The sequence below is a fragment of the Acromyrmex echinatior genome, chromosome 18, assembly GCF_024713525.1.
Source record: "Acromyrmex echinatior isolate Ae372 chromosome 18, ASM2471352v2, whole genome shotgun sequence".
Taxonomy (NCBI): Eukaryota; Metazoa; Arthropoda; class Insecta; order Hymenoptera; family Formicidae; genus Acromyrmex; species Acromyrmex echinatior.
The window spans coordinates 2,127,204-2,144,593 of record NC_141869.1 but is presented as its reverse complement, the minus strand read 5'-3'; the positions used below and the strand labels follow the sequence as shown (position 1 = coordinate 2,144,593).

The 17,390-nt window shown below is 34.1% G+C and overlaps 1 protein-coding gene across 11 annotated transcripts in view; it reads right to left on the bottom strand.

The window, feature by feature from the left end:
• ERR (estrogen-related receptor) overlaps nucleotides 1-17,107 on the bottom strand; it is a 30,512-nt gene extending 13,405 nt beyond the window's left edge. For 2 of the 11 annotated variants that reach the window (XM_087415666.1, XM_087415661.1), the window contains exon 1: nucleotides 8,721-9,110. In XM_087415666.1, the coding sequence (XP_087271792.1) occupies nucleotides 8,721-9,068 (348 nt within the window). In that variant the 5' untranslated portion in view covers nucleotides 9,069-9,110. Of the gene's footprint in view, nucleotides 1-7,484; nucleotides 7,669-8,720; nucleotides 9,129-16,868 lie in introns of those variants that run through there. The other 9 variants (XM_087415668.1, XM_087415667.1, XM_087415660.1 and 6 more) reach the window with 9 other exon arrangements.
• Between the last annotated feature and the right edge of the window lie 283 nt (nucleotides 17,108-17,390).

The following is a 17,390-nucleotide window of genomic DNA, read 5'->3' as shown; positions in this document are numbered from 1 at the left end:
TTCTCAGTTACTAGACAGAAGTTGATATGACTGTTTAGTGACTGCTTAAAAAATGCATGAAATTTCTACCAGGGAAGCTCTCGTATATACTAAAAGTTCTTTATCTGTTACTGATAGAGCTCTTCCGTTTCGCGAAAACGGCTGCACGCAAAGTCTAAATGTGTCGGTTCCTCTTTTTTGAAAGAGGAAATAATCCTGGAAATAAGAATCAGTTATCTTGCAACGAGCAGACCGATTTATATTTTCATGTGCTTTCGTCGTATTGAAATCCGCGAATGTGTCGATATTTCGCAATGTGGTTGCAACAAGTCGACACGTTATCTGTGCATTATTATAATTGTCCGCTTGCGCGCGCGGTCGGAATATCGCGAGGATATGTACGTAGGTGGTTACGGAATTAGAATGTGAAAAGAGCGGATCGATTCCTCGAGGATGAAGACCCTGGGTCGCGGTCAAGGCCGGGGCCTTGGCGGGAATTACGCTCCGATTTTGCATCGATCTTATCCAATAAAAATAGCGCGATAACACGACCGTATAATATCACAGTATATTAAAACAGTAACGAGAATAACCCCGAGTCAGCCCGCCGAGTGAATATCGGCTTCCGTCGCCGTTGAATCATTCAAGCCTTTAGATCCTCTTTAGATCTTTAAAAGAATCCAGTAATTTTTTAAGAAAATTTAACCTTTCGCTGTTTTTCGTTTTTTAGATTGCAACTTCATTTACGATAATTGAAGAGGAAAAAGATGAGCGGATATCGCAAGTTTTTGTTAACTCCTTTCGAGGTTGGGATTTGTTTTTTAAAATCTTATAACAACTTTTCCTTGAGTAAAATTTACTTTAACTCATTATTTAATTATATTTCGTATCTCTCAAAATATGACACTGTTTCAACGCCACTAAAGTGGCCTTCTCGTCTTGTAAAAGTTAAGCTTGAACTATACAACATCTTTAATATAATAGAATTCATTAAAAATTAAGATGTACGGGGGCAGAAAATAAGCACGTAACGTAAGTCTTGTACAGTTTAGATCCATTTAACTCTGCATATATTTAAAAAATTATTAAAAAGCTTATAAGAAAATGATTTTGATCGTTGCACGTATAAAGCTTTATTAGCCTTTATTTTACAGTTATTAATTATTAAGATAATTATTGATTAAAGTGAGGCTTTTTCAACGTATCGTGGAATCCAAAGGGAGACCTCGAAGAACCTCGTCGACGTAAAGATGACGATATCAATGGGAGTTCAGGTAAAGTCGAATCTGCGGTGAACGGATCAGCCGGGAAATAGGCCTTGTCGATCAACGAGTGGCGGTGTAACTCGATTCCGAGTCGTATCGCTGGTGGGGAAAGATAATAATCGTTCACCGGAACGAGATGCTCGGAGGGGAGCCAAGTTTAAGGCCATGAGACGTCGATGACATCATCTCAGAGAGAATGAGAAAGAAAAGAGGTGCAAATCCTAACCTTGGACAATACGCCGAATACGCGAAATAATCGGTAGACAGGTATGTTCCCAACTTCGAGTCAATCGACTAAATCTTGAGCCGGAGTGAACGAATACTGCGTTAAAAAATAATTATTACGCTTCCCTTATAAAAAAGGACATGTCGATATTAAAAACGTTACGTTGCGCTGATATAACTTGAGGTAATTACGTAAAAATTAAAATTTAAGATGCAAGGTGTGTCGCTGCGAGCGAGGCTATAAATGTAACCATAAATATAACTTTTTTTTTTCAATTTTATGAATCAACTTATTTTTGCATTTACGACTATCGATTAGCTAAAACGTTAAGAATTCAGCAATTATACATTCAGCACGAGTTTGCGTTTTTCTGAAAGAAGAAAAAAAAAAGAGTTTCGTATAATGTATAAATAAAAACACATTATATATGCACACGTGACAAAATGCAAGTGAGACACTCACACGTGCTGGTTCCATAACTTTTTTATAACTTCTCAATTAAAAACTTTCCGACATTTTATCTACGTCCGCCCTTTTGTCTACTTTCTCTCGACTTCTCACCTCCCTCTGAGAAATCGTGTTTGGACTCATATTTTATCTGCATCTAAATAAGTAAGGTATTTCTTTTTTTTTTCTTTCTTTCAATAACGAATATTACGTCCTTTCTCTCCCTGATTATTAATCTCGGTAAAGAGGATAAATATTGTTCATATTTCGGGACGTACGGAATATTTACGGATATCTCGTTTCGAATATCTCTTCGGATGCAAGTACATGCGGAGATCGTCTCTCGATGTCAGAGATCGGCAATCGCAATGCACGTGTATCACGTAACGACGACCTTCACATTGCTACTCTATCACGACCACGTTCCGCTTCCTACCCGCGGGCACTTGTTTATGCGCAATTAGCGTCGTGTCGTAATGCTTTTTTCAATAATCCGGCTAGAATTTGCGCAAGCGTTAATTTATCCGTTAATTAACCCGCAAATATCGCGTACATAACTGCACGCGTGCAATTTGACCCACATTTTAATTTACTTATGGTTACGTTTGAACGAACCCTTTTATTTTTATCTGTAATTATAAACTGAGACATGTTTTAAGAGCATAAAATAATAATTTTCAAGCATTAAAAGAAATATATATTTTTAAGACTTTTGCAATCGAATAAATTGAATATTTATTTAATTGAATATATATTTAATTAAATCTTTGCCTTTTATAATTATAAGTCCTATATAATAAAATATAATTTTTCTTAATTTTGTATAATTTTGATTTAAGATTTTATTAACTAACAAATATGTTTTGATAGTCGCAATTTTATGAATCATAAGATATCGAATAATTTATCAACCTAATAAAATATAATGTCATTAACATAAATGCATATATTTTTGTTATCATATCAGTTAATCCCGCGAACACAAGACTTCGAGGCGCGATAAGACAGTTTATAAATTTTACATTACGATCGGCATGCCGATTTTCACGAAGCAGGGAAAAATTCGAAGTTCCAAAAATATCCATTGACGCAACTCACGACGAATATTTTTCTTCCTTCAAGCCTCGATCGCGCGGTGCTGCCGTTCTTGACGATTTTATTTTTATTCTAGTTAATTTACATGCTATTTGAATGAGCCATCGTTTAAAAGTCCACACTCCATTGCAAATTTATTAGATTATACAGCCCCTTGTCCTGCTCTTTCGAATGTAAAAAAAAAAAAAAAATTGGGAACTACCTCTTGTTGACTCTTCAGATCGTTACTTCTGGTTGATTTACAAATAAATTGAAAAGTGATGGCGAGTCTTTCATTAACCACTTGACAACCGAATCGTCGCGAATCTCACAAGCGATCACGTGCTCGTATATTTCATATACGAACACTAGCACAAATTTCTCGTTAACCTCTTGTCAATTCGGCAGCGCGACGGGACGTCATTATTCATCGTCGTAACGTTATCGCTGAAAAGTATTGAGACCTGCGAAGAGTTCAAGTACGCACCTAAAGATTAAGACTTCGTAATGCGCGTGGCGCATTGAAACGCTAAACAATATCGGTGATAATGTAAGAGTGATGGTATATATCACCACGCTGTGATATCTCATGCACATGGAATTGCGTAAGGATCATCAACCCGTTGAATGCGTTCGACTGTGAATCGAGCACATTCCATTCACGATTGTGTGTTTATCTGACAATAAGAGAAATTGTGTCGAGAGTTGTTCTCGAAAGTCGAGCAATCAGACGCTCATCACGAGAGAAGTAATGATTCGAACAGTAATAATTGTCGACGATACTACTCTTTTCAAGCACTTTTCACACGTGACATCTATACACTAATAAATAAAATGTCAATTTTATTTTAACTCAGTAAAATGTTAAAATTAACATTTTTGTGTTTTTTTTTTATTTTATTTTCTCTAATTTTCAGGATTAGAAAAAAATAAATTGAACCAATTAAGTTAATTTACATTGATAGAAACAACAATTAGACAGAGACAATACACTCGGAGGAATATTGATTTGCTTCTAATAATAGAAATCTGTTCTAATTCAAAAAAGGTCTAAAAAGTCAAAGACTCGTAATCATGTATTCCGCTCGCAACAACGCACGTGTGAACCATAATTGAGTCTATTAAATACATTATCTACGTCGCGCAATCTCGCAAAAACTTTTAATTGCTGGATATACTGGCGTTTTCCTTCGCCAATTTTTTTATATGCGACAGTTATTAACCGGTAAAACAGAAATAAAGTTAGTTTATAAAGTTCTATATGTAACTGTCTTAGAAATGTTGAATTTGCGCTTATTTGATTTTAAAGTCCCCCCCCCCTCCCCCTCCAAAATCTAACATATCATTCTCTTACTTCAAGGGATACCTAAAAAAGGTGATTTTCGAGTTATTACTAATGAGTGAGGTAAAGATTACTCTATCAATTGTTAAAAGTGAACGAGCTTAACTTCAGTTAGTCTGTCCGTTAAAAAGCACTTATCGTTCTTAAGGTTTTCAAAAAAATATCTTTTATAAGAATATTTTGAATTGTGTCGTTTTTGTAAATAAAAGAAGAGTTTTCTACAGAAAACATTCAGAATTAAGAAGACTCAATGATAGAAGTTTGAGGAAAAAATTATTTTATTTTAAATTTAGTCATTTTAGCTGATCAATAAACTATTGGTGATATTTTGAATTATGTCGTGTTTGATGAATTATTCCGGATGTTATGATTTTGTAGGATATTAAAATTACAATCACAATTTAAAGAAGTAGGTTATCAAGAGTTGTGAAAAAAGATAAAAATAATATCTGATAATAATATCAGATAATATTTCTAAAAGTATATTCTTTTTGTCAATATTTGACTGGTTAATAATTTTCTGTTATAAGATTCCTAAGTAGTCATCACAGCCATATTAAATTGTGACGTGAGAAATGACACGTTAATTTTTATTACGTGCCATTTATAAATAAAGACAATTCGGATAAAAAAAAATAATGAGATTGCTTTAAAATATTTGTAAAAATGGATGAAAAATATACTTCCTGACAGTCAGTAAATAATCGTAAAAAGTAATAAAAGGCAAGTACCAAAAGGTGGAAATGAAAATAAGTTACACATGCGCATTGAATAAAAGCACTTTTGCTTTTTATCACTTTTTACGATTATTTACTGACTTTCAGGGAGGATAAGCATAGTTTTCATCCATTTTTACAGATGTTTTAAAGCAATCTCATCATTTTTTTATCCGAATTGTCTTTATTTATAAATGGCAAGTAATAAAAATTAACGTGTCATTTCTCGCTTATGATTTAACGTCATGATTTAATATGGCTGTGGTGATTACTCAGGAGCCTTAAGTTGAAAAATGAATTTTCCCGCTTTCTAAAATACTTAATTTTTTTATGTTGTGCACTTTTGAAATAAAAAAATAATATCTTTTTTCAAATCGTAAAAATTGCTGGAAAAACGAATATTTAAAATATTTAAAAATCTATTTCAGATTTTAACTTGGAGAAATTTGTAACATTGCTTAAAAATAATTATATATAAAATATACAAATGAGATTTTTTTATACTAGAGATTTTTTATACTCCAGAAATCACTTTTTTAACTAAGTAAATATATATAATAAATAATGTTTTAAGAAGCAAAAATTGCTAGTTATTATCTTCTTGTAGGCTTTCAGTACTTTTTTCAGTAATTGTTTTCGAGTTTTTTAAACATTCTAAGTTCTACACGTTGAACATTATAAATAGACATAACAATAAAACCATTTACGTAGTCACAAGATAATATGCTATCTATTTTTTAAATAAATCATGATTCTGCTAAAAAGAAAATAGACATTGACAGATTCTCGATTTTACTGCTCACGACTTCATTACTCGACGTCTCCAAAGTTAAACATAGTATTGACAACTTTGTATGGAAAGTGTCGATAGCAGATAAGATTCCGCTTTACAAAACATGAAATTCAAACAGTATTAATTGAGACCAACAAAGTCTTTTTTTTCGCTAATTACTCAAAAGCCATCAGTATTTTTGCATCGAGTATTTTTGATCTATATATAAGCGTCCTAAAATTGTGTGGTCAAAAAGAACAGTCGGTGGTTTCAGGACACGCTGTATTACGTAATGTCGAAATAAAACGTAAATAAAGAAAATTCCTTTCCTCTTTGTAAAAGAGAATTGTGTAATCAGAATATTTTTTAAATTGATCTCCTCAGGCACTCTCGCAGATACGGTCAGTAATAATTTTTTTCCCTTCGAACTTCCACAGGTAAATCGAATCATGTTGTTAAATAACGAAACTTTGTTAATCCTTCGTCTGCAATCATATTTTGCTCTCTCCGTCCAACCCAATTTTTTTATTTCTGTTCTTGGCTTTCAAAAAATATAAAAAAATTAAGGATTATTTTCCAACATCTCTATTACATAAGACTTCGCTACTAATAAGACATTTTAGAAGGCGGAACCGGAGGCCCTGCCCTTCTTTATTTCACAGAAATTTGAGAGTGAAATTCGCTTGTGCCAAGAAACGCCAGATTGTAGACGGAAGATTAAAAGTGATACAGAAAGCGGTTTCGTGAGGAACTTTCAAAAATTTTAACGTCCATACTCGGCAGCTCCTGTGATGCACTTCACTGTTCACTGCTAGCTCTACTGAAGGAAAGTACCCGAGTGTGCGTGTCGTCAACAATCATAAATCTCGGCTCACGTAAGCAACGCAATTGATCTAGATGACATCGGGCATTCTTTTGCACCGTTTTTCCTTATCGTCCAAAAAGACGCCGCGTATCAGCAACGATCTGCTTTTCTTTATCACATATGATTATTATGTGTATTGCTGTCGCACAAATATAGAATGTTTCTTCTTCCGCTACAGACTCTTGGATCAATTTGGAGCCGATCTTCTTTCCAATCTCATTACATAATTAACCCTGTAATCTATCTTTTTTTAGCACAAGCGAAATTTCACTCTCACATTTCATCCTCATTTATGCTCAAATTTCAATTCTTATTAAATAAAAGTTTTAATATTTGAATTTAAAAAAACCTATTTGATAATGTAATACACAGAAAGAATAATTTTGCTGGAGATCGGAAAATAATTTTGTTGGACTATCAAAGTAATTATTTAGAAACTAAAAATAGATGAGCAATGCTGCAAAAAATTTGACATTGTAGAACAGTCAGTTTGAGTTTCTAACAAAATTATTTTCAGATCTGTAGCCAGCAAAATTTTAGACCTTTTAGCAAAAAAGTAATCCTGAATTTTTTTTTAATTTAAAATGAAAAAAATTGGAACCCAGATTGTAGATGGAGGGAGTAAAAAAATAATTGCAGACGGAGAATTAATGTAATCAGCGTTGATTACATCAATTAATTAATACATACCGCGTTTGTCACGAACCACAGTTACGCCAACCGATCTCGCGCGAAGCGAGCGAACAAAGAACCGAAAAAGCAAGAAGGTGAAGAAGTGGGAGAGGAAAAAAAACTTACTTCGCCCAATACGAAGACAGTTCGTCGAAGTACAACAACCGGGAGAAAGGAGCCGTCGCGCGCTCGTGTAAACAAACAATTTTTTTTCCTCGGTGTTTTCAGATCAGCTCGCACGCGCCGCAAAACACTTCAATTATCCCCCAGTCTCTGCGGGTGGATTTCGGGCTTCTCTCGTGTCGCGCACCTGTCCTTCGGCAAAGACATACCCCGATTACTCAATTTTCCCTGAAAGCTGGACACCGGGCTTTCCGTTATCAGAGGATTCCCCGAGAGACCAAGAAACTGGTGAGCGCGACGGAAATTAGTCGGGAGACGCGAGATGAATTATCTAACAGCCCGACACGTTGTGTAACATGACGACTGACTTCGTCACGAGATAGACGACGACTTCGGCTTAGGTAATACATGTTCGGATTTATTAAAAAATATTATTATATGGAAAATATTGTTTACAGGATCCTGAATGAACATTCCATCGCAAAGCTTTATGGAATTTAATTATGTTTTTAAATGGAATGAGGAAAATCGCGCAAGAAATTGCAGAGAAAATAGAAAATTATGAAATCAATCGCGTCGATAATTGCAAGAACGTTTTCTAGCAAAAATGAGTCTCGATTGTCTCCACAAGATTTGCAAATGGAGTAACAAAGTGACAGAGCAAAAAATGGAATAACAGAGCGATGAGATCTATTTTCTTTTTACAGACTCAAATCTGCAGTCGTTACCATATATTATTCGATCGAAGAAGAAAAAGACTTTGAAAGATCCATTGTAGAAATCTAAAATTGGCCAATATTAATAGAAAGTAATTAATTCTTTATTCTAAGTACTCAAAATTTTACTCTCATTAGCCTTTTTTTAAGATTTAGTATTATTTTCGATAATCCTTAAAGTTTCTATTTTACTTTATTAATTCCTGTCCATCAGTAATAAATTGACCAGCATTACTCTCCAAATTTTTTGGAGTACAACCTCACTCTAAAGAATAAAATCACTTCACTTTTAAAGATTGAAAATTCTGCCACTCTTTTTCTAAAAAGAATAATGACAGAATTTTTATTCTAGAGCGAGATTCCACTTGAAAGAATTTAGAAAGTTCTGGGATTTCTGCAAGGGATTGCGACTCTGCGCAAGGTGCACGTCACGTAAACAAAGCCACGAGATCGCGCAAGACGCATGAAAGGGAGAGAGAAAGAGGGAAGAGTCGTTAGGTGCCGTAACACGTACAGCACTTACCACATCATACATCCACGCGTCCATGGCCTCGTCCTCGTCCCACGCGACACCGAAAAATGCACGCACAGACTCCGTTTTCTCACGCGTGCACGTCCTCCTCTCTCGCCGCCAGTCGGGACTAACGTTCGGCAACGCTCGTCCGACCAAATCAGCCCCGTCGTCGTAAACGTCCTCGCGTTGCGTTGCGTCGCGTCGCGTCGCGGCGCGAGCGAGCGCGTCGCCCGCGCAATACGAAATACACGCGCTGCGCGCACCGACGGCGAAGAGGATGATGACGGGGACGCGGCGATAACAACCACGACGTTCACGGCAACGCGCGCCGTACGCGACTGAAGGCGCTAAACACATCGGACGGCGTTAAGTGAATCCGCAGCGCAGCGATGCACGGAGGTGGACCGGCGCGATGCGGGACGGAGGCTCCGGACGGTCGCGCAGCTGCGCTGCGTATCGTCGATGCGACGCACATGCGTCGGGCACGATCTAGATTTCTCGCGAGGTTCGCGAGGGAAACGAAGAATCGAATTGGAAAAAAAAAAACGTAGGATGAAAGAACGTAGCCTAAAGAATTATCTGCCATTATCCTGAATCTGAGGATATCTAGGAAAAAAAAACTTTTAATAAACGTTAGAGTTTTCACCTAAAAAAATATTGAGGTAGCAGTCAAAGAGTCAATGAATCGCGTTTTGCGATTCATGAAATACGAGAATGGATCGTACGACTGTTGATGTACGACAAAATTTGCGAATAGAATAACAAAGTACGAAAAAAGTACTAGATTTTAATAAATATTTGTTTGAATATAAGGACTGAGTAAATATTTACCAAATGTAAACATGTACCTATTTGATACAGAAACTATTAATTTGATTAAAAATTTATTGAATGATATTGATGATATATCGAAAAATCTCTCACGTCCATTTCTATCAATGTAGAAATTCTTAATGCATGATGATTTTCCGGTTCTTTATTACACTTGATGTCATTCGTTCTCGGATTAATTTTCATCGTTTTAATAAGGACACAAAATTTATTAAGTGATTATTACATACTATTTTAACATCTTTAGAAAGTATTTATAAGGTTCAGCATTAAAAAAAAATTATATATTATATATTATTATTATTAAATGTTACATCTAATTATTTGATACTCCTAATTTTTCGAAGAAAAGAAATGGCAAGACACGAATGACCCAATCATGTTAACAAAAGTTAAAGGTTAACTTTAATCTCAAGGATTTACCTCTTATCTTATTTTAGTTCTAATTAGAAAGAAAGTAAGTTAAACAGAGATTAGAGTTAATTTAGAAAAGGACATCAGAGATACAACAAAGTACCGAAATACAACTTCGTTAAATTTAACTCGGTTTAACTCCTGATTGTTGCCAATCGAAGGAGTATGTGTTCTGAGATCAAATCGATTGTTAGTCTCCTAGTTCTAGCGACTACAACATAATTTGACATCAACTTTTGCTTCTAAATTTTTTATCAACCAAATTTGTAGCGATCAGAAGTACTTAAGAACTGCATCGCGCTGTATTGACAGAAAAAGACGGAAGATGTTATAGATTTTGTTTAGTCGGCTGTACTTTCTCACGCTATTTAGGCTCGACTTTTCATTTGCTGATTAATTTATGGTTTAGGCTTAACCTCACTCTTAATAATGTAAAAATTGTATTTTTCTATCTGTCACCAAATTAATTACCAAACTAATAGTTCTGTAGTAAATAAATTTTTAAGTATTATCTTTAAAATTTAATGATTACTCATAGCTAGAAAAACACAATTTTTACATTGTCATCAAGTTAAGCCTAAATTACAAGTTAATTAGATAATGAAAAACTAGGCCTCTTACGATTTATTATAGGCACCAGATAAAGAAATGTTACAGAGAATTCTGTACATAAAATAATAATAGCTACATTTAGTAGAAAAAGTAGTTTTGCAATTGTGAGATTTTTTTGTACGATTTCTTCTAGGTTTTTGCTGAAATGTATAAACAATCATATTAAAGGATCTTACAATTGCAAAGCTGCTTTTTCTGCTGAATATAATCAATACACAATACACATGTATAAACTCAGAAATGATTACATTACATTATAAAAAGCTACTGGACTGTTTTTAAGCTAAAAAGTTTATATATTACATAATATTATCATATTATTAAGATACGTGCAATAACATTGTACTTTTATGTAATGTTAAAAAAGTTTTTAAGTCTGTAAATTTCCTCATTTATTTTATACTGCTTGCTTTATTTTAATTTAACTTTTATTACGGTGTTGCACCAAAGTTTGCACTGTACACAACGACATTATGCTGTATTATGTGAAATAACGATGGCTCTTAATCTGAAGTAATACATCGTGCAGTTGCACTTTATTAGGCAATATTTTCACCTTATCGTATTTATTGATAAGACAAAGCGACTGTTTTGAACTAAAACACAGATGTTATCATTTTTTCGCAAACGTTGCATACAATGTTATTTTGGATAAAATCATGGTCACGGACAATCGGTCATTAACATTGCAGCTCTCGTATCACCTTGATATGGCGTTTTATCGTACCAACTCGAAGTGACTTTTTTGTATCTCTATATACATTGATTTATATCTTCTCTCTTTCTCTCTTTCTCATTTTTACCTCAAGCTCCACCCTTTCCGAGAAGTAAGGAAGCAGCAGACACTCGCAAAACATTTTCCTAGACTCTAGATAAATATATTTATATAGATATTTTTTAATGTCAGATAAATTCTCTTTTGTGTGTATATGTGTGTAAATGTATATTTACGATTATGCAATTTTCATCATTTCTATATTAAATATGAAATTTATTTATTAATATTCAATTTTGTATATTAAATAGAAAAGGGTTAAGAGCAACAGAGCAAGTTCTCTCAATTGCTATTTAATCGTCCTTACAGTATACATTAAAAATAAACGTTTCGACATCGAAGGTCATTCTCATTGCCGTTGATAAAATTATGTCCTAATGATAGAAAATGTTTCTTCTAACAAATTTGTGTTTGTTTTTAATGTGTATAATTGTATAAAGACGATTAAATAGTAGTAATTAAGAACTTAACTCTTTTCTATTACAAATTTGATTTTACTTTACTCAATTGAGCGTCGTTTTTGGAATATTATTAATTAATATTATTTATGTGTGTGTTTATTAACAAAATGTGTCTCGCAAGCTTCGTTAATCTAATAAATAAACAGATCATCCTTAATATTTCAAGGAACAATTTCCAGATCTATGTTTATAAAAAATATTTATATTAATAGCTATAAGTTATTTATGTTTTTGTATTCATCGGCAAAATTCGTGTCTTAAAATTAGCTAACTTAATAAAAAGATAAGATATATTCTTAATATATCAATTCTTAGATCAGATTTCATGTTTACAAAAAAAACTTTCCTGTTTCCTTTCTATTCGATCGTAAAGTTCGCACATCGCGTAGTTTATTGGAATCTGTGTTCCAGATATCTACGAGCCCTGGTGCCGAGTGGCATTTGCGTACGGACGAATTGAATTTTCCCTCGCGGGAACGGGGGTAGATCGATTGAGCGAAACGCGAACCGCGTCCTGCTCGGAGAATCGCCCGGAGAAATCGCTCGATCCTGCGCGTCGGCCTCAACTTGATACGTTACTGGCATTCGGACGCGCCAATGTGTGTATATCACGACGGTGATAGGTGAGTGGGTGGCGGGGGCGGTGGAAGGCGACGGCGGCCGCGACAGGAGTCGCAGAACGTGAGGGTAGTGGGAGGGGAAGGGGGTGGAGACGTCGGTGGCCTTGAACTTGACTGCCGTCGCTTTTTGCGCACAGCCGTTGCGTCGCCCGCCTAAAACAGCCCACCGGCGTAGAAACGTCGGACCTCGTGCGGTCTACCCGTCGACGATGACGACGACGTCGCGCCGTTATGAGGAATCTTTCTCAGACATATTTATTCTTCGAATTAGAGTAACAGTAGAGTGAGTGAGATATGTTTAACGATCCATTCAACAAGTTGAGATCTAAGACCGAGGTTTCTCGTTTAATAAATTTAATTTTAACATAAATTCAACGGAGTCTATAAATAAATTTTTAATTCATCATTAATGAATCAATCTTCTTTCAATAATTTATTTAAAAATTATCTACTTCTTTATGCTTCTCATTATCTCTTTCCGTTCGTTGTTATAAACTCGATATTAAATTTCAATTAATTAAAATTGACTTATATAATATTCCCATATTAGCATATCTAATTTTACAATTGTATAATTGTATTCCGATACTTGGAATTCAGTTTAGCAGTTTTATTACATCCACGATTCCTTCTTTTCCTGATTTATATCCGAATCTGCGTTTTTATTCATCGGCTAAATTAAAAATTATACTTAATTCGCGCGCGCGCGTGCAACAGCGACTCGAGTGATCGATATGAGTACAGGTCAACGCACTAAGTAATTTTTTAATATCTTGTTAACTCGTAACTTATTCAGACAAGTTTACTGAACTTTTTTCCGTTAAGAGAATCTCAATAACTCTTTAACTCTAGATAATTTCAATAGAATTATCTTGATGTATATTGAACATTTTATAATTTACTTACTAATTACAGACGTTACTCCTCTCTTAATTTAAGTTAAAAAAATCTTGAATTTCCCCAGAAGCGCTATTGATACAATAATAGCCAAACATTGACCCCCAAATGTATCCCCAAGGTTTAATCAATATTAATATATATTTAATAAACTGTGCTCCTGGAATTTTTTTCGCCATTATTTAATGAAAAATAGAATATTATCCTGTATATGTATAGTAAAATATCATAAATTCAAATATTTTCGACGATTTTACTTCAATATTTTTATACTTTCGTTTTTTTTTTTTACAATAGATAAGTAAAATTTGTATACGTAGAACAGGAATAATCAATTCATGTATTAAAAAATTATATGATTCTATTCTAAGTGCAATTGCATAAAATGAGGTCATCGATTCTTTCTATTATTCTCCACAAAAGTACTGAAGTAAAATTAAAAGAGAACGAATACACTGACTGATATAGGCTTTTTAAAGTTTTACAGGCTGGAAACTTGCTACGAATAATGGATCGCACGAGTATCGTATTCTTGTAATTATATGTGTTACTGTATTATTACCTGTTCACGCGAAGTAAGTGAAAATTATTTCAAGTGCTTTTTAAACATAGTGATATCTCGTCTATAAAAATAAATAAATATTTTACATTTTATAAAATTTACGTAATAATAAATATAATAATAACAAATATCAATGAAAATATATTTTTAACGCCTTTCAACTACAAAATAAAAAAATAATTTTGAAATTTATTTTCGACTTTTCTTTAATGATTTCGGACCATTTAAAGAAATTTTACACAAATATAATTTACTATTTATAGCATAACTGATACTATTTTATTCTCTAAACATGTAGATTATGTTTTACTTATTTCACATCTAAATTTTCGTTAAAAATATATTTGTACGATGTTTAACATATAACATCGAATAAAATTGGATAAAATAAAATTCAACGATATTTGTTAAACAGTTTATAATAAAAAATGTCTATCGCCAATTGTTGTAATAAATATAATAATAACAAAAATAATTAAAATATATTTTAATATCTTTTAAGTGCAAAATAAAAAAAATAATTTTGAAATTTATTTTCAAACTTTTCTTTAATGATTTCGGACAATTTAAAGAAATTTTACACAAATATAACTTACTATTTACATCACAATTGATTACTATTTTATTCTCTAAACACTGTAGATTATATTTTACTTATTTCACATCTAATTTTCATTAAAAATATTTGTATACAATATTTAACATATATCATCAAATGAAATTGATAGAATAAGATTCGACGATATTTATTAAACAATTCACGATAAAACGTAAAAATCTTGAAAGATGTCTGTCAATTGTTAAATTATCCAAATTTATTACTTCTGTGAAAAAAAAACAGGTAAATTGTACTAAGTAAAATAAAATATACAAAAACGAGAGACTTAGAGATCGTCGGTTCGCGATAAAAATTTACCGTGTCCGAAGCAAGAACTCCACATTATCGCGAGAGGGCGGATGTGATGAACGATACCCGGGACAGGGAGCGGTCCGCGTTCTCAAAAATTCACCGACGAAAAGGGGAAAACAACGGAGTCGCTGCCAGTGGGCACATCGGGCGAGTCGTCGTTCAATGTATACGATACGATGTTAGGGTTGAGGTAGGTGGACCTCGCGCGCGAAGCGGATCGATATAGCACTCTCGCTTTCTCGCATTCCCGATGATGATATACGAACGATGACGCGCGCACGTGCCCGCGTGTCGGAAATCGTCGGGGACTGGCATAATTTTGGCGAGTTCAATTTCCGACGTCGCGACACGTACGAGGAAAATGGAGAATGGAGGGAATGGGAGTGACTGATTATTGCAATATGGTTTACTCCGCGTTATCGCTACTTCAAATTTACAATCAAACGAGCTGCACTCTTACTTCTTTAAAAAGCTGCGAAATTCAGAGGATTAAAACAAAAATTAAAACATTCCCGAGACAAAGATCTGCAAGGGAAAGAGAAAAAAGATCGATTTTTCGTTTTTAACGTGTAATCATAATGTAGAAATGACAGAAACATTAATTGTAAGAATTAATAATAATAATAATAATTGTAAGAATTAATAAAAAACATTAATCTCTTTTTTTAATGTTTCTGAGCTGATGTAATATATTGGTGCAATAAGTTGGAATGAAACAAACTATATTTGTTGCTCCAAAAATTGTTGTTGCACTTAAAGTGAAATAAAGATATATTCAAATGTTGAGGAAAAGAGAACTGAAAGAGATTAAAGGTGTTTAAGTGCAAAAAGTGCAAGTGAACAAACTTTCTATTTCACTTGAACTTTTTGCATCAAGAAGTTTCCTGTAACTGGATCAATATATACTTTTAGAACTTAAAATAAAACAGATATATGTAGTTTAATTTTAATCTGAATTTAACTCTTCATCTTTTTTCAATTCTAAAAATTAGTTGAACCAAGATTACAGTCGATATTCATAATCCGTTATTTTAAGACCGGCTTAAATAATATCTTAAGATGCTAATGCGACTCTCATAATTCATTCTTGTTTTAAGACAGTCTTAAGTAATGTCTTAAAATTATATTACAGCTCTCTGATTGGCTTATATAACATTTTAAGATTATATTCTGAACTTAAGGCAATCTCAAATATAAGAATCGACTATGAATACCAGCCTGATTAGTTTATGACATCTTAATTTAAAACTGTACTTAAGACAATCTTAAATATAAGAATCAAAATATAAAAGTCAATCTACACTAATAAAAACGGACTTTAGAAGACGCGAAAAGCTACAGTGTGTCTCAAGATAGGTTACAGAAATTATAGGAAAGTTTTTTAGCACGTATCATAAAATATATTTTGCAATAAAAATTAAATATACCCGTGCATTGTTATTGCAAATTGAGAGGTAATAAAGACTGTCGGTAATAAAGACGTGGATGTCTCGGTCGATACTGGGTGTCCAGGTTCGATTCGCGACATTTCACGGATACCAGCTGATGTACAATCCCAACGAAAATCTTTCCTTCATGCATTGCACATGAAACGCCTATCACGTAACCGTTTCGTAACTGCATCGTAGCTACGAAAATCTCGCCGATGTACCTGAACGGAGTAATATCTGTAATGCATCAAGCGATTCCGAGATCGTCGAAAGACGTTGTCGTCGAGACAGAGAAGGAAAGAGAGAAGCTTTATCGCGATTCGCAAGGCGAAATACGCATTGTGGATTTGATCGAATTCGTGACGCGGCTGACTTCGGAGCAAAGGGGGATCAAGGCCGGGCCTCATACGCAGTCACGAATAATTCCTCGAGACACGAGGAAGGGATGAAACAAGCGGTGATAGGAAGAAAAAAAAACAATATACGTCGCGCGAGTACGCGGAGCGTGAGCAGAGCCAAGCGGAGCTCGCGATAAAGATGGCGGATATGGATTTGGCAAATCACTCCAGATTGGTGACCGCGACGAATAATCCGTGATACGAGGATACACGCTCACGTAGCGTGTTTCGTGTTACGTTTACTCACCGTGTGAAAGATCTATCAGCTCGAATACGATTTCCCCATTGCGATTTGACCGTAGTTCCTCGTGCGCGACAAAAATGTTGAAGTAATGGCCGATTTTATAGCCCACCAGTAGTGAAAAACTCCTGGGAGCTTTGCGGGGGCAGCAGCATCGGGCGCGTGGTGCCCTCCAACATAAATTGCGTGAATTTTGAGAGACGCAAAAGACTCAATCGATAATTTGGAAATCTTTTTTTTTTTTAGATATCTGGTGCTTTCTAGCAAGACACAGGATCCTTTCCATTTAGTGACACAAATCGACACAAACATATATATCTTTCTTTTTTTAATATTCCAGTGAATAACAAAGTGACGTCACACTTATGTCAATTTGTTACCAAATAGAAAGCACCCAGATATGACAAACGCGTAAAAAAAAATCAGAGCTTTATTTCATGAAAAAAAATACATGATTTTGATTAATTTTCCTATGTATTTATCATGCGTTGCAAGACGCTCTTATTGTTTTTCAATGTTAAACAAAGA